This window comes from Xiphias gladius, chromosome 20 (assembly GCF_016859285.1).
Source record: "Xiphias gladius isolate SHS-SW01 ecotype Sanya breed wild chromosome 20, ASM1685928v1, whole genome shotgun sequence".
Classification (NCBI taxonomy): Eukaryota; Metazoa; Chordata; class Actinopteri; order Istiophoriformes; family Xiphiidae; genus Xiphias; species Xiphias gladius.
The window spans coordinates 3,297,195-3,323,475 of record NC_053419.1 but is presented as its reverse complement, the minus strand read 5'-3'; the positions used below and the strand labels follow the sequence as shown (position 1 = coordinate 3,323,475).

Genomic DNA, 26,281 nt, shown 5'->3' with positions numbered 1-26,281 from the left:
GCAAAGGGGTCTTTAATATGCACTCAATGGCTATGGGCCTGCTGTGCCTAAGCACGGTTACTAATCTATGACTACACTCGCTCTTCTGAGGACTGGTTTGAGGCCCGCTGAAACAAACTTCTTAGGAAAGACAAAAGACAACTTTCTTTTGTTTGTAGCATGTATGAATTTAATGCCACCTCAGCACAAAAATGTCAACAAAAAGACAATTGAAACGTGAAACAATAAATAAGATTAAGTAAAACCAAGTTGCAAAAATGCATTTAACAGTAAGCAGTCACCTGAACTTTGAAGAGACGGAGCAGAGACCACGGTAACGGACTCCCTGGGCAATAAACATCTGCTGTTGCACAATTTACAGATATTTGCAGTTGTGACTTTGGCTTCCATTTGGACAAAAAGACTTTGATTTACACAAACATCTGAAATGTGCTTGTCTTTTTTTGCTTCTACTTTTGTCTGATAAAATAAAAAGCTTCAACAACACAGATCAGACGAGACAGAAAATCCCTAGAGAAAATCTGTTTAAACCAGTTATCAGCATCCTCAGTTTGCTCCCTTCCTTGTGTTTGTACAGCCGACGTGTTCTTACCGTCATCTTCCTCAGAGTCAGATGAGAAGTTGGATGTCTCATCTTACCGCCGCTTTCTTGTATCTTGTTAGCTACCTATCTAGCCGCCATATCTCTTATTTTTACATTTTTATATTTACACCTGTTCAATAAACAAGATAAAACATGCAAACTAGACAGCTTTGGAATTATTTGAAGGTGGACTTTCTTACCTCTGGTGGAGCTAGGCTAACAGCACCCTGTTCTTCCAGTCTTTGTGATAAGCGACGCTAAATACAGCCTAAATGCACAAGAGTTCAAATTGATAATCCATCCTCTCATCCGGCTGTGAGAAAGAAAGTGAACGGGAGGATTTAACGAAAATTTCCCTGTTCTTTATAAAAAAAAAAAAACACACTCTGGCCCTGGTTTATTCATCATAAAAGCAGTAAATGAAAATACTCTGTACTCATTTTAGATTTCAGACATTGAACTGACACTAGAGCAGCATAAAGAGTGAGCAGGTTAATGGCCCAGTGCCTTACCCAAGGACACTTTGACTGTAATGTTGGCTGTGGCAAACTGGTAGCCTTCTGGTTACTTCGCATAACTCAGGCACCAAAACTCATTAATCTGTTTTTACCAGCAGGAGAAAAAAAAACAGCTGGAGAAAATGACAGAATAATAGTTTAAAACAATCATTAAACTTGATTTAAAAATGAAGTGGACTTGGTTTGAAAAAAAAAAAAAAACACTCAAATTTCTTAGCTCACAGTTTATTCCACTTCGTTATGACCCTTTCTGAGGCCTGATCGCTATGAAAATATCTCTCACTATATAAACAGGCATAGTTAATCTTTCTGTACAGGTATTTCTCCACACAGCACGGCGTGTGTTGTCCGTGTATGTTGGCACTGAGGCAGGTGTGTAGGTTACAGTCGGAGCTTGCGGCTGTCAGTCGTCAATGAATGTCAGCCGACCCGGTCCCTCATTCTTCATCCAGCGGCGGTACCTCTTCATCCTTGGGTCGGTCGCCATCTTTATCTTCATCTCCTCCTCTTGCTCCTTTCTGTACACCTGAAAGACACACATGAGGAATGGTCACACTCGCTAATGGCACATTCTACGCTTTACAGCTGCAACAGAGGCAATCTACTGGCAGCGGCCGGTCCAACATTTCAAGCAGCGTAATATTGTCGACGCAGCCTGCCTCTCCTGAAAAAAATAAAATAAAAGCTGAGTAAAAAAAAAACTCCCTAAATACCTCCAATCACTTCTACTTTGCTGTTTTTTTTTTTTTTTTTTGTTTTTTTAAAATCGCTGTTTTGCTACTTTCAATAAAATCTGAAACATCCTGCAGAAATTAATTTTGGTTTGATCTGAACAAAGAATGTGCTGCCAGTATTCTTCTTTTCATGTTCTTTGGCAAAGGCTAATCTTGCAGTGTTGTGCCGTTTTGTGCACAACGGTTTTCTTGGATGCCGTCTGTAGAGGTTGACTACATGCAAGAGGCCCAAAAGATAGATGGTGTTTATAGAGACAACTGAAAGTCACAAACCTCGTAGTTTTCTTTGTTCCAGAGCTGTTTCTCCAGGAAGGACTGTCTGGTGTTTTCTTCCAGACTGTCAAACTGAGACTGAGACATCTTCATGTACCTCCTGAGAGTTAAAACACAGACAGCGTGCTGTGACATAGCCTGACACTGAGAGGACACTGAAGTAAGAAACGTAAAAAGGTGTCTAGATCAATCTCATTCACCCAGGTAGTACAACGCTATACGGTAGCTAAGTTAAAGTTTCCATAAGAACTGACCTGATGATGTAGAGTTTCTCCTCTTCTCCGTACTCCTCCCTGCAGATGGTGAAGCGGTAAATCCAGGAGACGTACCAGGCCACGTAGTTGGTCAGGTAGTAGGGGAACAGCACAATCTGACACAGCAGGATGTCTGACAGGTTGGGCTTTTGGTAGCCTCCTTTAATGTCGATCTTATTTTTGATGATGTCACGGATCACCTCCTCCTCCTGCTCCCGGATCTCCTCTTTGGAGCGACGGTTTTTGCCTTTCTCCTTGGTGCGGTTGAGGAGGCCCTGCTGCTTGGCGATCTCCGTGGCCTGAATTCGGTATTTGGGGACCGTCACCAGGTAGTTGATGGCCTCGTTGTAGCTGCTGTGCCAGCTGTAGTACTGAACGAGAGACCGGGAGGGTTTTTAACTTTTCTTTCTCACACCTGTAGATCACTTTGCTCAGTAGAGAAAAAAGGACAACGCATTGTTCATTTATTGACTCTTAGTGGAACCATTTTATAATGATTACGGCTTAAAAATTAACCAAACTGATCAAATTGCGATCACAGTGCATCTCTGATTTACCCAAATTTAATGTCATCTTCATAATAATAGTCTGAATCTCACGAGTCAATTTAGAATATCTACAACAAGTGATTACATCTAACTAGATGTTCGTGAAACCAATCAAACGTCCGCTAAGGCCACAATCTTTAACTGGTCACAGTGAAAATAATGCAGATGAACATAAAAAAGTATGAGAAAAGAGGTTTCATGTACTGTTTACCATTTTTAAAATAAAAATATTTATCATTAACATTTATACGTTGTGATAGAGATATACAGTTAGGCACATAAGTATTTGGACAGTGACGCAATTTTCATAATTCTGCCTCTGTACACCACTACAATGGATTTGAAACAAAGCCATCAAGATGTGATTGAGGTGCAGACTTTCAACTTTAATTCAAGAGGTTGAAAACAAAAATATCACATTAACTGTCAAGGAATTACAGCCATTTTTAACTTGTACAATATGATCGAAATTAATAATAAAAATGTTGTTGATGAATCTCTTTATATATCAACATCAACCCAATTCTATTTCAGTTTCACTTCTACTCTATCTCGTGTCATAAATTCTCACATCATACCATAAAATGTGACACAACAGGTTTTGCACTGTATTTTAATTCAAGAATAAAATATGAAATTGAAAAGGAGGCAATGACACATAGAATTAATGGGCCACTGTAATCTGACATCTCCCACTGAAACGATAGAATACCAAGTCACAAGGGACCAGTCTGATGTGTGTGGTATTGTATGGGGTTACTTTGTAGCAGCCTGGTGTCATTTCCATGCGATACGTATGTGAAAAGTAACCAGAGTAGAGCGGGTGCGTAATAGCACTGCGCTCTGGTGTTGCACTTCTCAAATCAGACGCTGCAGATTTACCAACGTATTTGTCCTGCTGCCTTCAGATGCTGCAGGGATTTCATGAACTGAAGGAGAAGCTATTCACACAGAGGACTAGAGATACTGTAACTATCGCTCCGATTCATTAATAGACAAATTCAGACTGCTTTACTGATGCTCCCGCTTGAAACACAATAAATGTGAATTTTTTTAATGCTGATTTAAAGTCCTCTACTGGCTGGGGATTGAATAGTTAAAATGGTTTATTTACATCTTAAGCATTATTCTGTCATTTCTGTGCAACGATGACAACAACTCTTTTTGCCTCATTTGAATGAACCTCTCAACACCCCCCCACCCCCCACCGATGCACCAGGCTCTGCACTTGACACCAAAATACCACACAGCTTCGCAAAGCAAATTTCAAGGCCAGGAAACTGCCAAACTATCCGAGTGCTGCTTCCGCTGGTCTTTGCACCACCACCAAAATAGCGCCCTAAGAGTCTACAGCTATCCCAGTAGCTCTGTGAGGCTGTACTTATCTGCAGTGGTGCTTTGAGCTATGTGCTAATGCCAGCATGATTACATGTTCGGCATGATAATGCCATCACGCTGATGTATTATTTTTAACATGTTCACCATTTTAGTCTTTTTTGTTAGAATTATAACCAGTCTGATATGGATACTGATATTGGAAGTTAAATAAATCTGATAATGATGGATCGGCTTCTAGTAATAATTGATTAATAACGATTTATTTGATTTATTTGTATTTATTTTTTATATTTTCCCATTGTACATTGTGAAAATAAACTTGTCAGTGCTCTTTGATGGACAAACTGTTGGTGATGGTGACACTGTTTCTATTTATCGGCCAACATAAACACTGATACTGATATATGTGCAATGTATCTAGTATGTTTTTAGTCAAAAACCAAAGTATTGGACAGATTCACATTTTGACCAGATGATGGTGCTAGAGGAAGCTGAGGGGATCATCAAAGTTATTATTGATCCAGAGAGGACCACATTCCATGGCAATCAATGGAGGTAGTTCACTTAAAACCAAAAATGTCAACCTCATGATGGGCCAAGAGGAAAAGTCAGGTCATTACCAAAGCCAGCAGGACTCTCTCTGAATGTACAGAATTTCATGGAAACCATCCAATAGTTATTGAGATATGTCAGTCTGGACCAAAGTGTTGGACCAACCAATCGACAGACTGAGGTTACCATCCTTGTAGCCATGATGCTAGCATAGCTAAAAATATTCTTAATATTATAATGTTTTCAACCATATCGCCAAACCCTAATTCACTGTCAGTTCTATTCCAGTTAGGGTTCACACTGACTTATTACCAAGAAAATCAAGAGTTTTCTCTCATTCATTGGACAGTTTGTGCTGCTGCCATCCTGTATCATCCATGCTACATCCAGGGACCCACATCAGATTAAAATATCAATTTAAAAATTCTGCTGAGTGACATCAGGTCAAGCTGCTCTTCACTGTGTTTTGTAGATTGTTTATGGGTGTTATCAGTCCAGACTGCGACTGGACCTCATATGTCATTAATAATGATGGAAAGGCAGAAACAGAGGAGAGCAATGAGGAACAGCATGACACAGATACAAGGGCTGCCATATTCAGCAGATAATTCTCATAAATTTGTTTTGTTTCATTTTTTAATTCACGTGTCACATACAGTGCAGTGCTTAGCTGGGGGCATATAAATGCATCTTGACTTTTCTACTTAAAAAGACAAACTCCTGAATGCATCAGTGTTAAATAAAGAATATTACCTGAAGAAAACAGTACTGTGATAAAGTTTTAGGCACTCTATGTTTAGATTCTTATCCATCACACAATACAATCGTGGAGGCTGACCAGTCCCAAATTCATTCTGCAGCATGACAACAACCCCAAACACACAGCCAAAGTCATGCAGAACTGTCTTCAGAGACAAGCAGCACAAGGAGTCCTGCAACAGATGGTCTGGCCCCCACGGAGCCCTGATCTCAACATCATAGAGTCAGTCTGGGATCACATGAAGAGACAGAAGGCACCCAGACAGCCTAAATGTACAGATGAACTGTGGAGTGCTCCAAGATGCTTGGAACAACATACCTGCCAAGTACCTTGAAAAACTGTGCAGATGCACCGAGGAGAACTGGTACTGTTTTAAAGGCAAAGGGTGTTCACAGCAAATACTGATATAGGCTTTTTTTTCCGTTTACTGCACTTTTCATGAAGCTGTATATCTTTTTGCAATATACACTCAGTGAGCACTTTATGAGGAACACAAGGAACACCAAGACTGGGTAGGGCGTCTCTTTGCTCTCAAACAGCCTCTTTTCTTCGTGACATGGATTCCACAAGATGTTGGAAAAATTCCTCTGAGACTCTGGTCCATGTTGATGGGATTGAATCACATCATTTCTGGAGCTTTGTCAGCTTTCCATCCATGCTGTCAATCTCCTGTTCTGCCATATCCCAAAAGTGTTCTACTGGATTCAGATCTGGTCACTGGGGATGCCGCTGAAGTTCACTGCACTCATTGTTGTGTTCACGAAACCAGCTTGAGACGACTTTTGCTTTGTGACATGGAGCATTATCATGCTGGAAATAGCCATTAGAAGATGGTAACCTTTGGCCATAAAGGGATGCACATGGTCAGCAACAACGCTCAGATTGAAAAATAAATAATAAATAAATATCCACAATCACACAGTTCTGTGGCTGTCCATGTTTGGTTTTGAAAGTAAACAAATGTCACCTGGATATTCACTGTTTGATTCTTGTTTTTTTCATGGGATTTGTTAAAATAAAATATTTACAGAACCTTCCTTATAGAATACAACTGGTATTGTTCTATATTTTTCTTAATTTTAACAAATCCCATAACAACCGAAACCAACAATGTGTCAGTACATCTTTTGATACATTCTCACCTACCCTGTCTGTCATTGTTAGCCCAAAGCCCATTGGTCCCTACTGAAGACATAAATCTTAAAAAAAAAAAAAAAAGACTGCAAATATGTAGTTTCATTTTTAAAACGACTCAATAATTTACTCCAACAGATGTGCACTGTAATTTTATAGTAAACATTACTCAAACAGGAGGAGCATTTGTTGGGGACTATTTACGGGGGCGGTTTAATCCTTGATTGGTCCTCTAGTGAGCATTTCTGGCAGCAGGACAGTATATGAGTCACAATAAACGTCAGTGTGTGTGTTCATGGCAATGAAGGAGCATGCAACAGTGTGTCTCAATGATGCGTTTTAAATAGCTTTCCGGACAACACACACACACACACACACACACACACACACACACACACACACACACACACACACACACATACACACAGTTAACTGTAATGGAAATACAGTATATCACCAAATGTATTCTCTAAATTACATACTTAATAGCCAGAAAGGGTTACCATTTATGGGGTCAAGAAAGTCAGGGGTCCAAGGCCTCAGTTTCTGACTTAAAAAAAAAACTACCCATATGGTCTATCTATGGTCCTGCCACGCTAGTTGGAATTTGTAGAACCTGTTGGTAGTTTCTGAACCTGTTGGAGGCTGCAGTCATACCTGGAAGATGGAGATGGCACAGATGGTGACCAGGATGACGATCCTGACGTCCACTTTGGGCGTGAGCTGTCGGCGATAGTAGGCGTAGTAGTGCTGGTAGTACTCCTCAGGATGGTCCAGCATGTAGTCGTAGTCCCGCCGAGTGTCCTCGTCCTGCACACAAAGACAATGCTTCTGTTATACTGGAAGGTTTCTGTAATAAAGGTCTACAGGGGGAGCTCAGCCAAAACTGGTTTCATCAATATAAACAAAATAATTTTTATATTTCACGATGTTGATATTGCTAACAAAACACAAAGTTTACCACCTTTTGGGTAATTTACATTTTTTTTTTTTATTTCTGCAGATTAAAGAAGCGAATACAGCCCCTGTAGCAAACACTTTAAAAATGAGACTGAGCTTTTCTTCAAATGTTAGTAAACTGTTAATTTTTATTTTATACAACTATATATTTTTATTTAAAGTTTTTCTTCTGTTTCATGTTTTTTCCAGTTGGGATGTTTCCGTTAATACAGGCAGGCTTTCTTCACCTCTCTCAGACACACCGTTTGCTCTTGTCTCAGTCTTCATGTGCAATTACTGTATCTTCTTGTAGAACCACGTCTGCTGGTCTGTCCATGTGGCACTTTCCCAGTGGGCAAAGAAACTAAACCAAAACGAACGGTCATCTAGACTTCTGCATGTACGCCAAAGCTGCAGTTATCCTGGATAATATGAAAGTTATTCATGGGACTTTCACTTCAGAGGGTCATCACATTTTCCTCTGGACTCACCAGCCTGATCTCATCTCACGGGAGATTTGTGCTCATTTCAACCAAATGAAATGTCATGTTTTATGTTTGCTGTGTACGAAAAGACGCGGGTGGAACCACAACCTCCTTGGCGGAGGTAACGAAACTTATAATAAGGAAAAGAAAAGGTACATTATAAGTTATAGGGATGAGTATACTGCTACCATAAAGACACCACAAGTTATTACATGGATACTGTGTAAGAATTAAAAAGGCTGTAATCACATGCCAGGGGATCATTAGAGGAATATTCCATGAGGGAGAAAACAGCCGGCAGATCCTTATTCTGCCAAACTGGACACTTTGTGAACATTGTAAGAATTTTATACAGATACCATGGGAGGGCAATGGCACTATGAATAAAACTAATAGCAGTGCCATAGCACATTCAAAAAGATAAATTATGAGTTATATGGATGTATATATGCCACTCAATTAATGGATCCTATAGCACCATGGGAGGAAGTGGGTCATGAGAGAAGATCCGTTGTGAGTAACGGGGATAAGTATGATGGTACCACAATGAAACATCAGTCCATTTTCTGAAGGAGAAAGATCTAAGCTGGACTCGGTAGGCAACAGTTCGTGAATCCTGCAGGAGAAGGTGTTGGGAACATAAACATCTTCTAAAGACAGACATGTGGCTGCTGGAAGAAGAATGTTCATGTAAACTTTCCAGAAGCTCCGAGACTCGGACCAACCTTTAACGTCTCGTACGCGGTCACGACGAGCAGGAACTTCTTCTGTGCGGACTCCTTGGTTTCCCCCTCCAAGCCGGGCTCTCCCGGCCTGAACCGGTCCGGGTGGTACCGGCGGGCCAGCTGCCGGTAAGCCCGAGCGATCTCCGCTTTGGAGGCCTCCCGGGTGACGCCGAGCACATCGTAGCAGACCTCCGTGCCGCAGTACAGGCCCTCCACCAGCGCCGTGACCGCCGGCAGAGAGGACACGGAGAGCAGGAGCACCGCGAGCCGCCAACAAGGCTTCACCGTCCGCGGACACCCAGCAAACCCGCCGCCGCCGCCGCCGCGGCGGCTCCGCTCCGTGGACGCAGCCATCTCTGTCCGCCAGGCTGCCGCTGCCAGCTCGGGAGCCCAGGCTGCCCTGTCGCACGCTGCCTGCAGCATCAGGACGCGCCGGAACGGAAGGATGACGCAGCATCAGAGATCGTCTGTGCCAGCAGTGTGAAGAGGCTTCCGTTTTGTTTTCTCTGTCTGGCGACTTTTTTCTTGTTTTGTTTCCTTTCTATGTATTTGTCTTTTACTTAAACTGTTCTTTCTTTTTTTCTTTCTTTCTTTCTCTCTTCTGGATTGGTTGGAGAAGAGAATAATTGGTCTTTTAAAGTTAGTTTCTGTCCTCTGCTTTTCCTGTTTTCTTCACTCGGTTTCACATCTTTCTCTGTCTGTCTTGTTGTTTCTGGCTTTTTGGGTCTCTCTCCATTTATTCAGTGTTAAGAGTGAGACATATTTTCTTCTGTCTTTGTCTCTTTGATAATATAAAAAAAACCTTTGTGGTTATGAATCTGGCTGATCTCTACATACGCCGATCGGCCACAACATTAAAACCAGTTACTGCTTTAACCTTTACTATCTTACACAGTTTTTTTTTTTATCTGTGCATTATTTGAGAGCAGTAATCTGTAAAAATGGCCAAGAATGAGGGACCTTTTTGTTTTATTTTATTTACCTATTTACTTATTTATTCCTGTTTTTTTTTTTTTTACTATCATTATTTTTCCAAGCTTTTCTTATTGTATTTTCTTGTTTTTTTGCTATATGTGTGTTTTTTGGGCTGGGCTGTATTCGTTGTATTAATTTTAAAAGAGCTATATCGAAGCTATCTCAGCAGCCGAACATGGTTCCTTGCCGGGAACGGGTGGTGGTGGTGGTGGTGGTGATGATGATGGTCGCTTGGCAAGAGCTTCATCCGTCTCATTGTGCTTGCAAGACATTGGGTTAGAATATGCTCCAAAAATACACCAAGCCGCACCTGTAAAGCTCACCACTTAATATGCTGCTCTTACTTTGTTCATTCCATACACAAAGTGCAATCTAAAATATAAATGGTGGTTGTATGGGGACTTCCGCTCTTTATCTGTTTAATTACCAGTAGTCGGAATGGTGACTTCCTGGAAGCTGGTTGCTTGGCAATTTTAGGGCGACGACAAGAGCCCAGGCATGTCACTACGCCTGGCCGCTGGCTGGTGATGCGGTCTCCTCATTAACTCTCAGCAAAAAAAAGCGAATGAGCGGATTTCCCATAGTTTTGAAAAGGTCCTCTAATAATGAGTTTTATAATGAAAATAAAATGAAAATAAATAATGTTTTCGGGTAAAAAAAAGACAAGTTAGCGATTTTACTTGTTTCAAAACAGTAGCATGAGAAGGGAATTTGATATAGTTATATTGAATATTTGATTTACAAAAAAAAAAAAACATGAAAAAGGAAAATGCTGACTGGTCGAGTTTTATATTCTCGAGTGACCCCTCAACGTTATGTAAACAATCTTTGTTTCCGGGACATAATGATGACGTGCCACGTATTGGCAGGCTCTCTCTGTAGCCCCCTGGCGGTTAGTGAAAAACCTGCTGTCCTCCATTTACATTCGTTCTTTAGTGAAAGTATTCAAGTATAAGCATTGCATTGTACTCAAGTTTCAAATTAAAAGCGTTGGCAGACAAATACTAGAGATTAATTTCACAGATTAAATCCTAATGGGTTTTATGGATTTTCATCCTTTCGCATAAGCAGAGGATGGAAATAAACTCTTGTCCAGGTTTGGCAAATTCTCTACATCTTTTTATCTGAATCTATTTTTTGTTTTGGAGCTGAAAGAAGGCCATTTTTTTCTAAAGCTGGTGCAAGGATGCGAGATTTTTATTTTGCTAACTAGCCATATTTATCTCAGAGTGTAGAATGGTAATCTACAAAGTAACCAGTAACTCAAGCTGCCAGATAAATGTGAAGAAAAGGTACAGTATTTCCACCTGAACTGTAGTTGAGGCTAAGTATAAAGTCTACAAAACTGAAACACGCAGGTAAAGTAGCAGAACCTCACAGGCACCCGCTGCCTTCGTCCCTCTAACTGCCGATAACCCATAACTAACGATCTCACTGTGACATCCCAGCTCATAAAAATAAATGCACGTACACAGTCAAGAAAAGTAGGGTAGGCTAAGAAATTGTGAGTCTCAGTGGGACAACAACACTTCGGGGAGTCACTGCACCACGTTGTTGTTGGCTAAGAAAAAGTCACTCCACGTAATCCCCCTAAAATAAAAAATAATCTTTTTTTTTTACAGAAGATGCAACATGTTAATCAGTGACGTTTAGAGGTGTTGGTAGGTGTATCTTTGAACTTTGGGGATAGCCAGTATAGCTGTCTCTCCTTGCTTCCAGTCTTTATGCTCAGATGAGCTAACCACATCTTGACTCCAGCGCCATACTTTGATAGAGATTGATATTGATCGCCTCATCTCACTCTGAGAAAGAACGAGAATAAGCTTAACTCCCCAAAATCTTAAACATTTTCTTTAATGCCCCTGAAAACTTTGTTTTCAATAATTATTTCTCTTCTGAATTTCAATATTCATGACTAAATATGCAACAATTACCGTTCAAATTAATATTCAGCAGGAGTCAAAAACTCTGCTAATCTGATTCATCATATCCGTGTAGGTGTGGTTTGATCAGAAAACTCAACAACTTTCCTCACATTTTGATTCTAAAGTCGTGAAACTGTGATTGGTGAAACTGGTAAAAAGAGCACGGAGAAAACAAAAAACTTGACACTGTTTCATCTCCCGATCACAAAGTAGTCCGTTCATGTAGGACACTAAATAGTGAGAAGCTGATCGAGGAAATAGGTTTTCAGGGCCTGAAAGGGGTTGTTACCAGCAACCAGCCATCCTAGTGAAACCAGAAATTTAAAATCGAGTTACTACCACTGAAGCTACACAAGCAGCAGGAACAGTATATTGCAATGTGAAATATCCTGCTGAACCGCTCTTCTCTCTCCCGATTGTGAAATAAACACACACATAGACATTCAGTTCACTTAAGTACAACTGACACTGACAACTCTGGAAAAGAATGTAGTGGAAATGTGTAGAAGTGTCATCTTTTTCTTTTTCTTTGTCTTCTTCTTCAGACTATCTGTGTTCAGTAGCCCTTCGTCTGCATACATTAAACTAAAAAAAAAAAAATGTTGCATGAATAACTTAATTTCTGCTCTTGTGCGTACTGTTCATTTGTGCTAATGCTAAACAAGCAAAATCGACCCCTTTAGTTACTGGGGGTAAGAGCAAATGCAGTTTAATAGTACAGGTCACAGAATTCTGGGGGCAGCAAAACAGTCGGGCAATAACTGGCCTGTGAAGATTCTCAGTCATCCAGGTGCTATACGAAAGCAGCTGGACTTGCTTTAGGTTCTTGAAGATGTTTCGCCTCTCGTGCGAAAGGCTTCTTGAGTTCTAACTAACTGGTCGGGAGGTCCAGGCGTTTAATCTCTTGTCGGGTTCTTAACACCTTTAGAGTCGTTGGGGTCACGTGTGAGTTGTTGACCCAGCCGGCCATCATGTGAGTCGTTAGGGTCACGTGAGTCATTTTGTGAATCGGTGTTAAGATACCTGGGGAGGGATCTCAAGACTACATTGTAAGTGGCTGATAGGTGGTGTCGTAGACCACTTCCTCTGTTTAGTGACGGTTGTTCCAGATTGACAAAAAAGGATTCTTTCCCTCCTCTTTCAAATCATTGGTCTTCTCTGGCCAAGATGTGTAAATTGCTTTCCTCAAATGAGCGTCCCTTGTCCTGTAGATGCAGGTGGACTGCTGAGTCCTGAACGGAGGAGTTTGCTCTCCTGTGTTGTGCCATGCGCTAGTGAAGCGGTTGTTTTGTTTCCCCAACGTACAGGTCTGTTTATTTTTCGCTGAATTCAACTGCGTACACCCCGTTGCTCTGCTTATGTCTGGGTGTTTTGTCCTTAGGGCGGACAAGCTCCTGCCTCACAGCGTTACTGGGCTTGGACTGCACAAATCCTGCAAATCCTCCTGAGTTTTTCAAATACTCCCACAATGTAAGTGTTGTTTCATTCATAGTTTTTCTCCCCTCAATCTGTTCTGTATCTTTTTTTTTTTTGGTTTTGACAAAGAACTAGTTTGGGTAATGACACGTTTTAAGTGCTTCTCTTATGTGTTTTTGCTCCCTCTTCTTCCCCTCTGTCCTTGTGGGCACGTTCTGAGCCCAGTGGTGGTGGGTTCTGATAACCACCAGCTTGTGCTCCAGTCGGTGGTGAGAATCAAAGACTAAATATTGATCTCTCTGTGTGGGTTTTCTGTACACTTTGATGTTGAGGCTTCTATCATCTTCACTGTACACATAAAAATGTTTGAGCACTGATGTAAGAGACTGAAACATGTACTATTTTCACTTAGACTGTAAAAAGTTGCAGAGTGATTTTAACAGTTGGAGATGTGAGTAATATGAGAGCAAATCTGAGCAATAACACTAAAGATTGTATTTCCAAAATCCTATATATCTCTAATCTTATATATGCTGATTACTAGTGGAGCGTTCTCGTACTTTGGGATAATTACGTGTTAACGAAACATACAATTTAATTTTAAAAGAAATCCTACATATATAAATGGCCAGGGATAAAGGGTAGCAAAAGTGAGTTTATTTTATTAATGGCTACTCCTCTTTGCAGGGCTAGTAAGAGCCAGGGAGGTTGGTATAATAATCTAGTTTTGGACTGTAGAATAGAAAGGCAGTCAGTAGTTCATTGGCACAGAGGTTAAGTTTCATTGTTTTGCGGGTTCTAGCAAAATGGTCAGTGTCTTTTAGCTATATTATTCTGTTTTTCAGCCTTTCTTGTAGCATTCATAATATACCATATTTAGTTCAGGCACTTTAACAGAAAAAGAGAATTGAAGGGAAGACATCACCATCTTAACAGTAAGGCAATCCAAATTTCAGTCCTACACCTGGTCCTGTAACATTTTTACCAGTGATCCTTTCTCTGGTTTGCTGAAAGGTCACCCTATGAATTTCTCCAAACACATTTGCATTTTCCCCTTCTATTGTTATTATTTCATTATGCCAGATTGCATAACAATCCAACAAAGTGTCTGTTACTAATCAGATTGGACATACTCTGAACAACACCAAAGTGGCTGCCTTTGATAAATTAATAACGGAAAAGATTTCAAGACTAAACTCTGATGTACAAATATGCAAACAATAAACATGTCTTTGATAACCAAATCATTTATTGGTGATTTTAACAAGATGACTTTATTACATTGGCTCACATAAACTATTCACACAAACTCTTATAACCAAAAGTCATGCTAACAACATAACATTATACTGTACTAAAGCACTAAGAGGGTTTATTTAATTATAAAATACATCTGTATTATTGCTCAGACACTTTAATAAATGAATCCTTCAGCATAAAAAACCCCTCAAAAAAACACTTGTTAAACACTTCACATGTCCAAGTAGTATAATGACTATAATTATGATACTGTATATTAGTGGCCAGGGGTGGATATTAGTTTGAAAGACTGCACTTGTACTTGCCAGGGGAGTTCCATTGATTTTACACATCAAAGTCTGTATACAGGTCTTGGGGAGTATTATTACATATGTGAACAAAGTTGTATAAATCTTTTAGTAAGAGTTAAGCTTACCAGACCTCTATAGCCTGCTCCATAGCCCGATTCAGGCCTATCTCCCACTGCATGGGAGACCGTCCTGAAGGGTCCCATACATAGTTTCATAAACAAACCAGTCATTCTTCATCCTTGACGTCTTTTCTCCTTGTAAAACCAAAAAATACTATTTGAAAAGCATAAAGCTCAACTTTGTGTTGGTTGTTAAAGTTTGTTTTTGAGTGTAATGGACTCATTGTTGCCTCTTCTTGACCCACTACACCTTTGGTTCTCATTGCCATCAGTAATAGTGGATGATTTCTGCTGGCTGGACTAAGGGGGCACCGCAATGAGACTAAGAACATGCAGCAACAGAAAACTTACTTGAAGAAGCAACACATAGGTGAGATTTGTGCTTTATCAGATTAGTTTTCAAACAATAACGTTTGACTTTACAAGAGCAAAGACTGCAAGGATGAAAACTAACCACTTAGTTTTGCAAATGAACAGCTAGTTATCCGACCCATCCGACCCCGAACTGTCACCCACCCAGTGGACGAGACAGTCCCAAATAGGAGTAGCTCACTTTTCATCTGTGCTTGAGGCTAGTGTCTCAAGCCGCTACTGACATATCATATCCGAATCTTCGACAAAATTGTAAAATCCATATCTCAGGTGTTATTGGAGTGCAATGCTAAATCACTGGTGAACAGTTTTAAAGGACTTTGCCATGTGCAAATTTGGAGTGCACTGATGACCACATAGAGTCAATCTAACATATCCCACACTCTGGGAATTTTTTCGTGAAATTTGGGAAAATCTTTTTATAATTTGGAATTTTCTTGATGAGCTCTATGACTTGCTTAGTGTCCTTGGAGTTGTTGTTTAATAGATGATGACGATAACCACACATTTCAACAATGTTCTTGAGGGAAACATGTGCTTCAATAAAATGCTCCAGACTCCCTTTCAGGTCCTCTCCATGAGTCAGCACCACGATAGTGCTCTCCCTGATCCTCCAGCCTAACTTTTTCTCCAGGTTTTCTAATATTCCTCTCTCAACATCTGTGAACCGGCCAAGCTGTATCACAAGTAACACTACGCATTGCCCTGGCTGACAGTACTTCCTACACTCCTCTACCTGAGCCTGGGAGTTTTTGAGTTCGTCATGAAAAAAGTCTGGAGTATCAACCACTCTCACGTTCATCCCAAATAGCTTCTCCATGATTTTGACCTCACACTGGGTGGTGACTGGCATGGAGCTTGGCTCAGATTTAAAAAGTTGTCTTGTCTCCAGCTGGGAGTTTCCAGCTGCCAGGATGCTGTTTGCAGATGCACTCTTTCCGGTCCCAGTTAGTCCCAGTAAAACAATGTTAAACATGTTGTCCAACACAACGCAGGCACTGTTACCTGGAAGATACAGTTACAGCAAATTTGTCAGTACATTTTTAACTGTATAATTTAATCAAAGGATACTGTACATAAAAGAAAATGCTGAAACTCTTACATGATTGGATATCTCAGAATTGCTTTGACTCTGAATTAGGTATTATTAGCAAAGGGACACAAATATGGACATTTTTTTTTAAGTTCTTATCTTATTAAACTCTGATGTATGGGTTTGTATTGCTTCTCCCAAAGCATACCATTGTGATGTTCAAGTGCTGCATCTGCTGCATTATGAGAGGTGGACGGACAAGCGGGGACAGTTCCTGTGAGGATACAATATCTACTGCTATTTATTAAGATACATTCCTTCATTCCTTTTTTAAAAGCTTTCAGTAACACCTTACACTTTTTTAACAGCTCACTGTTGCTCTGTGATGCATTTAAAAAAATAAACAGTCAGCTGCAGGAGATTGTAGGATGTGGGGTCTCTTGTCTCCACAGCCGAACCAGGGAGTATATAGTGTATTTAATGCAATGTTTGACACCCGAGGTTCAACCCAAACATGAATAGTGGCTCTCCAAGTGTTTTATAACAAATATACGCGGTTGTAAAAAAATCCTTGTAAACTATGTGAAGGGTCATTTTTTGACCTTTAAAGATGATGTTGACCCACCCCATGCAGCGTCTCATCTCTTTTCACTCAACAAATTAGTGCCTCAATGTCTGACTACTGTGTTTCATCCCATTTTCAGTTACTTTTTCAATTTGTATTATGGGCTAAATGGACAGCTAGTCTTGATCGTACCAGATTTAGAACTATGGACCCTAGTGGTACTATGGACCCAAAATGTAACCCACACGTCTTCCTCCCAAGCCACATCCCCCTGGGCCTGGGGGATCCTAAGGTATGGAGGGGTGTGCTGTCGCTACTTCAAGAGAAGGAATATGAAAATATGAAACAACAGCAACATCTTCATCGGGATGATTTACAGGAGGTAAATCAGGAGGTAAATCGACCTCTACCATAATGCGTTGATGAAATATAGAAGATTCTTCCACTTAAAGTTGTTTCTTCATATTCAGATCCCAGGGCAAGATGGAAACTCTTTCGTAGTTCTTCACGCAATGACTGTATCCCTGTCACTTTTTGTGTGTGCAACTGAGTGCATCACTGAATGCCCTCCAAGAGAGACTCTACAAGTGAAGGATTACTGAGTGAACAATCTACTGTTTTCGAGCATGAGGCCAGAGTAGTGGAATCAGACTTGGAAATGCTGACTCTCAGCTCATCCGCTTCACACTCGGCTGCAATCTGTCTCAGTTTGCAGTTGAGGTCAGGTAAATGATGCCAACATGACCACTTCATCTGCAAAAAGCAGAGGTGCAATCCTGAAGTCTCTGTGTTGGACCCTCCACCCACTGGCTGCACCTTGAGATTTTGTCCATGAAAAGAGGCTGTGTGACAGCTGTGGCAGAGTCCAGTGAACCAACAGTTGGACCAAATTTAGCCAAATAATCATTGTGTGGTATCTTTTCCTGCTGACGTCTCAAACCAGGCTAGTATCTTGAAATGATTTTCTGTTTCAAAGGCCAGATCTCCCCTCTAGCATGACAACATTTTATAATCAAATGTAACTGAAAATAAATAAAAAACCACAGACTTACCTGCTCTCCCATGGTGATACGGAGGGTTGCATCTGAAACAGTTATCATATTATTGATAGATATCACAAGAAGATAGCTACAGAGAGAAGTCCTATCCTGCTTTGGGGTTAGTTTGTGTTCATCCATGTATTTCATAATAGGTTTCTGAAAGTGGCCTTTCCGGAACTATGAAGCATGATACTGCTGTATTTTAAGCTAAACTCACTTTACATAAATTACAGAATTTATGTACGGCTCCAAACAAGCTCCACCAATCAAAACTGTCAACAAAGCATTTGTAACTGTCTAAACCTAAACTCAAAGAGCTCTTACCTGATACATCATCATTGCCAATTTGCCATTTGATTTGTGCAGAAAAAAACAGAAATAATCTATTTAAAATTTGGATTATATTTTAAACCAGTAGATCATGTTTCAGCTTTTCAGAAAGTCTGATGAAAGAAGCTCTCAAAATACAGTGAGAAACACAAGCTAGCTCTGTAGAAGGGTAGGACCTCTACTGTCTAGACAAATGTGTATGGTCACAACTGTTATGTTGTAATTAAACTTCTACCTTCTCTTCACTAAGGCTTCCTTTCTTCGTGTCACAACATCTTGACTGTAATTTTTGTAGTCATACAAGAATTGCTGATGGCTCAGGCACCATTTCTTGCATTCCTTGGCCAGATTTTCATTGGCAATTGCCAGCCGGATGTTGAACAGTTCGTTCAGATGACTGAGTAAATGGAAGCTTTCGATGTCTGGTAACATGACGACCAAGTGTGCTGTGACTTCTTTTCCAAAGGTATCCTGAAGTTTACTGATTTGAAGTCGGACATTTTCCTCTTTAGTGTTTTCTGAATCTATTGCCAGTATGAACAGATTGGGGCCAGGGTGAGAAACTGCCATGAAGTCAATAATCTGCTGGTCTGGGTACAGATATTCTTCATCAAAGAAATCAGGGGCATTGATGATTCTGAATGAATTGCTCTCTCCCACAACAAGGTCATTTGATATTGTGACAAAAACATTTTTATTATCGAGAATCATATTGCCAATGGCGTTCTTTAACTGAACTCTCCTTCCAAACAGAGCGATGGATAACTTTTCAGGATACGCTGTAGGAAGAAAAAACAGTAATATGTTTTAATAAACAATCTATTAATTATGGATTAGTTTTGTGGAGTTTGCATATAATTGCAGTAGAACAGGGGTCAGTTAACCTGCCAGTGAGCTTCTTCCAGCTATCTTTACTATTGATTTGCTGCTCTACAGGTCTAAAGCTAGCTGATGGCCAAGGGCAAACCATTGATTAACCAGATGGTTGTGAAGAGGATATGTGGCTTTGGTGGTGGAATTAAAGGAAGTGAGATTTAAGTCATTTGTGTGATTCTAGTTGATCACCTGCTGCGGGTTTCTGTTTGTGTGGATCCAGGACATAAAGGGCATAGAAGTTACACCTACCTCACTGTAACTGTGGACACAAGTTACAATTATGGGAAAAGCATAAAAACTAAAACATACTGCAAGATTAGCAGAGGTAGAGAAGTGATAAAGTCAGTGAACCGACACAGTAATGTCAGTTAAAGAGCAATGTTTAGCCAACCTTTGCTAACATTAGCTACCATGTGCCACTAGTGATACGAGAGTGATTAAGGCTGTAGCAGCAAAACCCCTGTGATTATTGACCTGAGCAAGGGTGCATTTTATTGCTTATGAATTCACCTTTTTATTTGTAAGAGGAAATTTTGTTATTTCTTCTTTCAAATGTTAGAGTCTCACTTTTTGTTTTGTTTTTGTTTTTTTGTGGAGTGTTTTTCTTATCTGAGTCAAAGGTCTAAGGATAGAGGATGTCTTATGTTTAATCTACAAATTGTGATTTCGAGTTGTATAAATAAAATAGATTTGACTTCCTAATCTGTTAATAAGCCCAAGTTAAGATCAAACATGTCATGAAGCCCTCTGTATTTTGGTGAGACAGGATGAATATGAAAAAAGAGCAGTTTTTCTGGCTTTCACCTTCTCCCAGGTTTCACCCTCGTTAATCTAATCAGGGTTTTCTGAATCCAGTCGTTGACAAAGACAGCGGTGTCTGTACTCTTCCAAATCACATTTAGTCTACCATTTTTGCAGTAAGAATAATATTAAATATTATTATTTATCATTAATGTTTTGTTTTTTTAAATCTGTTGGGAAATATCAGATATACTTGTTTTAATATCAGCCAGTGAAAGAGCGTGTCAGTTTCCATGTTTGATTGACAGTAGAGGCTGAGGCCCGGTATGGGGAACAATGACAAGGTAAACAAACTTGAGGAAACTGTAGATAACATCCAAAGGACAGTGGCAATGACGAGAAAGGACCACACCCACATACAATTTCACTGAAATGACATTTGCAGTAAATTTTTTAAGCTGTGTAATGTCCTGCGGTTGACTGGCTAATTCACTGCCTGCAAACTGATGTTAGCAGTGCATTTTTCCCTAGTAGATATTTATTTGGTTGTTCATTCAGCAAGATGAGGAAGCAGGCCTTTAAGACGTGTCCATGTTTGTAGAAAAGGAGACATTAAGTGGCAGATCTGTGTGGAGCGATGAGGAAACTGTAACCTTCCTCAAATTAATAAGAGAAACTAAGAGAAATGCCATATTTCAATCATGTTTTCCACATCATTTTTCCTCATTTGTGGTTTTACTGGTGCTCTTTTAATTATGTCATCTTGTTTCGCCCTCTTCTTCCGCCATGGTTCAGTGGCACCCGACTGGAGAATTAGTGCCACCAAATGTTTATCTCAAGGTGCCCAATTACATATTAGCAGTGGACTGAACTGCGTATTAATTGGCATTTTCTTCTGCAGATCTTGTGGAAATTTGATTAAAATTGATGCTGGTCTTTATTCAGCGTGACCCCCTGTCTATGATAGAAGGCTGACATAACTTTGTTATGTAAATAAAGTTTTAAAATTAAATTAAATATTTGATTGGCTGCATGGAGACAAGTTCTCCATTTATGTAGATAGAGAACTAACAGCATTCCAAGTAGTTAAAGCAAAGATAGGGGGTGCCCTCATCATCAAAAAAGCATAAAATTGAATTTCAGTTGGACGCCACATATTGACAGGTTTATATACAGTACGGGATATTATTAATATGTCAAATACGTAGCAACATGTTCACTTTGTAACTTCCAGTTTAGGAGTAAAATTTTCCCAGGCAACACAACACTCTAACTTGAAGTAAAGTGGTGTTATGCACTACTGTTTAGCTACAGAGGCAACCTGGCCTGCTAAAACTTGTGTACTCGTGGTCCAATTTAAATTTCAACAGCAAAATGCTACGGTGCACTGATTTAAAACCTGGGTAAATATACGTCAAACAAAGTAACATTGCCTAATACTGGAGGGATTAATATAAGGTACAAAAAGTCAGAGAGGGAATTTATGTCACATAAAAATAAGATTATTGGTGTAAGCTTTAAGCAGTATCCAGTTCAAAATCAGCCGTCCACTGCAGCAAACGCCACAAAGATAGTTCAATTCAGTGATTATTGTTATGAATGTGAATTTGAATTATACATTAGCTACTCAGGATGCCCATCAAAAATATTTTTAGTAATTTTGTGTTGCAATTTTTTTATATGTCTGAACCAATATCAAATATTGAATTTGTTACATTCAATCTGGCCTAAGGGTTTTATGATACTGAACATGTAAATGCAACATCCCTGATTTACATCTTGCCAGCAGAGGTCTTTGCCTGCAAAAATGCTTTTTTGGAAAGCAAAAGAAATAAGCTCCTCTTACCTGGTGGATATCTGTTAGGAAGCATTTTAACTGGTTAGTAGAGAACAGCGGCAGGTTTCGCTAGAGTCTCTGGATCAGCTTTGAAGCCTGCCAGACTTGAATCTTACTAATAAAGGCTGATCCACCCAGTGGGAGGAGGGCTGAACACTGCTTCACACAAAACCAATATCGAGCTCGGTTTTTGCTCACTCTCCCAAAAGATCAAGTAGAGAGAGAGATGGGTATCCGCAACTCAATCCCTGAAGGTGAAGTTGGCTGTTTCTCAACATTCATCAGCTCCTTTCAGCATAGTGCGGTCAACGCTTGTGATAATTATGTGACTTTTTTTGATTCAGCTTAAAATGCTTTCATCATCGGGAATTCATAAAGTGTATAAATCTCTTTTTGCAGGTCCTCCACTAAGGATTGTGATGATTGGGAAAACCGGAGTCGGGAAGAGTGCGGTTGGTAACACTATTGTGGGCAGAAACGTTTTTGAGTCTTCAGCGAGTGCGCAGTCTGTGACAGAGAGCTGCGAGAAAGAAAGGGTCAAAAGTCACCGAAAGATCCACGTGGTTGATACGCCTGGGATTCTGGATACGTCTAAAAGTGCAGAAAGCATTAAGAGAGAGATTGCAAAATGCATCCAGGTGACCTCTCCTGGCCCTCACGCCTTCCTACTGGTTATCCAGATTGGCAGGTTCACCAGAGAAGAAGAAAATTGCGTGCAAGCCCTAGAGAAAATCTTTGGACCTGATGCATCTAAGTACATGATTGTTCTGTTCACGCGTGGGGATGAGCTGCAGGGCACAACCATACAGCAGTATGTGCAAACGGGCCACCCGAAACTTCAAGAGGTGATAAACAGGTGTGGTAACAGGTACCATGTCTTCAACAACAAGAAAAGGAGGAACAGAGCTCAAGTGGTTCAGCTGATCAAGAAGATCGATGAGATGGTGGCAGCGAATGGGGGAAAGCACTTCAGTGAGGAAATGTATGTGGAGGCAGAGCAGACTCTGCAGCAGAGGAAGAACAGAGACTCAGCAGAGCAGCAGGTTTACAATTTCTCCTTCATGTCTGATCTGCTGCAGAGGGTCATGCTGTTTCAGGCCATATTGGCTGCTGCTGCGCAGGACAACACAAACAACCTGGACAACTCCATCGCTGCCTCCTACTCCAACATGAGACCTGCTGCCTGATGGAAACAGCCTTCAGTTCCTTCCAACATTGCTGCTCATCTGATACATAACAGCTCAGTTCGATTTAACTTTTTGTGCAACCAGCCATAGTAGCTTTGTCAGACAGTTTTGGTTTTCCAACAGTGCATTTTCGGAATACAATGCTTTATTCCTTATTAATATAACTGGTTGCTGTTTGTAAATAATGAATCTTTGTTCCCTATTGTAAGTTTAAAAAAATTTTAAAAATAATCATGTCTGTTTCTGTTTTTGTTTGTAAAGGACAGATGATCCTTAATTTTTTTTATTTAGTGCTGGAGTTAAGCAGAGGGTCAGTGATTTCACCCAAGGGTGCCCTCTTACATTACATTACACTACTTACATTACCTCCAGTTGCAACAAAAAAAAAAAAAAAAAAACAAGAAGCCAAAACATAGTACTGTATAAACATGTCAAATACATGATATATACAACATACAATGCTCTCATACGTTGATGATAAGTATTTAACAAAAACTGATCTTTGCCAAAACTCTGACACTCGTAAACATGTACTGTAAACTACGTTCATCTTTCATAGCTAACAGGCTACAATTCCCAGCAGATATTTCTGGGGAAATTATAAATCGAAGATCATGATAGAATAGACAGTAGAATATAAAACGCATTTCATTCTCAAATTCATCAAAATCACACGGGAGACACTTTCTGGCCTCCTCTGAAAACTGTTGAATTGTACATGATCAGCCTGAGATTTTGATAAAAATCATAATGTCGTGACTAAAAAGCCATAATACTATGAGAGTTAAACATGTAATATTCCAAGACAAAAGATAAAACAATATTTCATGAACATGACAATCAACTGTACCATTAACATGACTTTAATATGAAACAATTCAAAATCTGATGTGAGGTTTGCTTGCAAAATGTTTTTTGTCATTTCTTCTTTTCAAGTCAAAACTAACAAAAAAAAAAGGTTGCACAGTAACTGCAGTATTTGTCTCTGCAATGTGGTTATGTGGAAGCGTAACCAGGCACATATGTAAATACCTCAAAGTACCTCAGAAGGACAGTATTGGAGTAAATGATATAGTTTTCCTTTTATAAAACATTTCAAAACCTTTGTAACAAAGGTTTTGTAAAAAAGGCTTTGTACACAACAAACACTAAAAACAAAAAAGTTAATACATCCAGTAAAGTAAAGCATATGCAGTGGTCAGGGTTTTCAAATACAGTAGTTTATTTGTCATGTTTAAGGGGTTTATATTTCCATCCTATTTCCTGCGTTCTTCTAGGTTTGCTTTACTAGAACACTGGTTAACACTCAGGAAAAATGGTGGTACTGGTTAAATATTGAAAAAGTAAACACATTTTTCCAGTGCCTACACAGAGCCATACGCTTTCATCGTGCTTTAGTTGCCACAACCAAATTTTCCATGAAAACAAATGATATATCTTGACATTATAAGTTTTTAAAAAGTCATTAAAAAATGTTTCCTCGTTATGTTGGTAAATACTGCAATCTGACTGTCATATGTATGTGAAGATTCTCAGTTATGCAGGTCATATCTAAAAGTGCACGGTCAAAAGCAACTTGTTTTAGACTCTTGATGGAATTTTGAGTTTCAGCCAAAAGGCTCCTTTACTTGTGGCTGACTGATGGAGAGTGATAAACAGGCAACCTCTGTGTTTAACCACTGATGCATCGAAGGAGCAGGCTGACCATATACTCTGGAAACACACATCTGATCTGCCCCTTCAGACCTGGAGAATCAATACTCTATTAATCAGTTATAGATTTATGTAAAAATCTAAATCTTTTCTAAATAAAAACATTAATAGAAAAGGATCTGTCTTTATTTGATGGTTCAACTTCCTCTATCAATTTGTGTAATTACATTTAATCAAGATGTTGTCTCTAGAGCTTATGGAAAATTGAAGGCCGTGAAAGGAAATTCTCAAATGAAAAGTTAAAATGGGAATGACTGATTTCCAAAAGGAAACACACACAAAAAAAAAACAAATCGCAGAAAATTATGTAAATTTCCGTTTGTTTTCCCTTTCTCTGTCTTGGTCTTTCGTATTCCTATTTTCTCTCAGCTTTTAGTCGGGTGTTCTGGCTTTTACCACAGCGAGAATTGAAATAGAAAACTGGCCTCCATGCCAGAAATACTCTGAAAACATGCATCACATCTGCCCAGCGCTGTCTCGGAGAAAGGGCAAGGGCAAGAAAAGACAAGCATGGCGATTCCAAACTTCAGTGTCATGGGCCAGTAGCACAAGGAAAACATAGGATGTAGCCTGGAGGCAAAAAAGATCACATGCTCGACATCAAAAGACATTTATGAGAAGTGGATGAAAAACCTGTCAGACCAGAGCTTACCGTAACAGAGAAGGATGTTTTAGCCAGTTAAAGAGGAAGAAGAGTTTAAATAGCTTTAGTGTCCCCATTAGGGAAAACTCTTCATTTCAGGTGATGAGAAACACAAGCATTTGAAAATACTGAATATGAATGAATGAATAAATTAAAAAAGATAAAATATTTTTATTCCAGTGTCATACACCCAAGGGTGCCCTTTTACATTACATTACACTACTTACATTACCTTCAGTTGCAAAAAAAAAAAAAAAACAGGAAGCCAAAACATAGTACTTAATAAACATGTCAAATACATGATATATACAACATGCAATACTCTCAGGTAACACAGATAAAGAAATCTGTCACTGAAAGCATGACTCAGCCTCAAAGCCACTCAAACTGGGTCTTCGGTGCTTTCTTTAATGTATGTGAAACCGATATTGGTGCTGAAATGTGAAGATCACCGCTGTGAGCCAAGATGGGACCTGGTGGTCTGGTAAGATACACAAGATGCATAGAGAAATCAATGTTCATGAACTGAAGGGAAAAGAGAAATATTCTCACACTTTATTGTGATACTGTGTATGACTTAATTAAAGATTAAGGGCTGATCACTGCTAGAGAATAACAGATGTGTAGAGTGTAATTGGTGCCAAATGAATTCACCAAAGATTCATGATATGATTACTACTCATGGCCAACGTACATGGGACCAACTGAAATTCTGCGTCAAAGAATGTGGTTTCCTAGTGACAGACAGCTTCAGCATCAAACAACTCCATATGTTTAAAACCAAATTAGAAGAACATGAGAAAGAGAGTCAGGAGAAAAATAAAAAATGCAGGAATAAGAAAGTGTTTCAGGCTGACTGGAGAGCTTATTCATACTGAATGGAGGAAGCGACAAGTAGAATTGGATGCACTAAGGCAGGGACAGCTCCGCTAAGTGGTGTGTCTTAATGTGTTAAGCTAGATCCTGATCTGGACTCGGCCAGCGACAGCTACAGCAAAACCAGCCCAGAATCAAAATAAGCCACAACCCGTCCTAGTTTCACCACCACCTGCTAAACAACGCCCACCTCCCTATCAGGATTTGGACTGGGATCAGTGGGGAATTGACTCAGGGGAC

The 26,281-nt window shown here is 39.8% G+C and overlaps 2 protein-coding genes across 2 annotated transcripts; one reads left to right on the top strand and one right to left on the bottom strand.

The window, feature by feature from the left end:
* Positions 1–953: 953 nt before the first annotated feature.
* On the bottom strand, positions 954–9,281 carry dnajc25 (DnaJ (Hsp40) homolog, subfamily C, member 25). Its single transcript, XM_040157823.1, has 5 exons — positions 8,844–9,281; positions 7,352–7,504; positions 2,363–2,733; positions 2,109–2,208; positions 954–1,627 (listed from the first exon to the last, which is right to left on the bottom strand). The coding sequence occupies exons 1-5, from the start codon at positions 9,264–9,266 to the stop codon at positions 1,505–1,507; spliced, it is 1,170 nt and encodes a 389-aa protein (XP_040013757.1). The 5' UTR covers positions 9,267–9,281; the 3' UTR covers positions 954–1,504.
* A 1,470-nt stretch (positions 9,282–10,751) lies between these two features.
* LOC120806661 (GTPase IMAP family member 7-like) lies at positions 10,752–22,809 on the top strand. The gene is made up of 3 exons (XM_040158027.1): positions 10,752–11,110; positions 13,125–13,213; positions 22,022–22,809. The coding sequence occupies exon 3, from the start codon at positions 22,042–22,044 to the stop codon at positions 22,807–22,809; it is 768 nt and encodes a 255-aa protein (XP_040013961.1). The 5' UTR covers positions 10,752–11,110; positions 13,125–13,213; positions 22,022–22,041.
* Positions 22,810–26,281: the final 3,472 nt, after the last annotated feature.

What these genes read in the sequence shown, in the direction of transcription:
- dnajc25 (XM_040157823.1), bottom strand. Translation starts at nt 9,266, where the DNA reads ATGCTGCAGGCAGCGTGCGACAGGGCAGCCTGGGCTCCCGAGCTGGCA. An exon ending in GTGCCATCTCCATCTTCCAG is followed by an intron (nt 2,734 to 7,351) that starts GTATGACTGCAG and finishes TCTCTCGTTCAG; the next exon opens with TACTACAGCTGGCACAGCAG. An exon ending in GAGAAACTCTACATCATCAG is followed by an intron (nt 2,209 to 2,362) that starts GTCAGTTCTTAT and finishes TTTAACTCTCAG; the next exon opens with GAGGTACATGAAGATGTCTC.
- LOC120806661 (XM_040158027.1), top strand. Translation starts at nt 22,042, where the DNA reads ATGATTGGGAAAACCGGAGTCGGGAAGAGTGCGGTTGGTAACACTATT.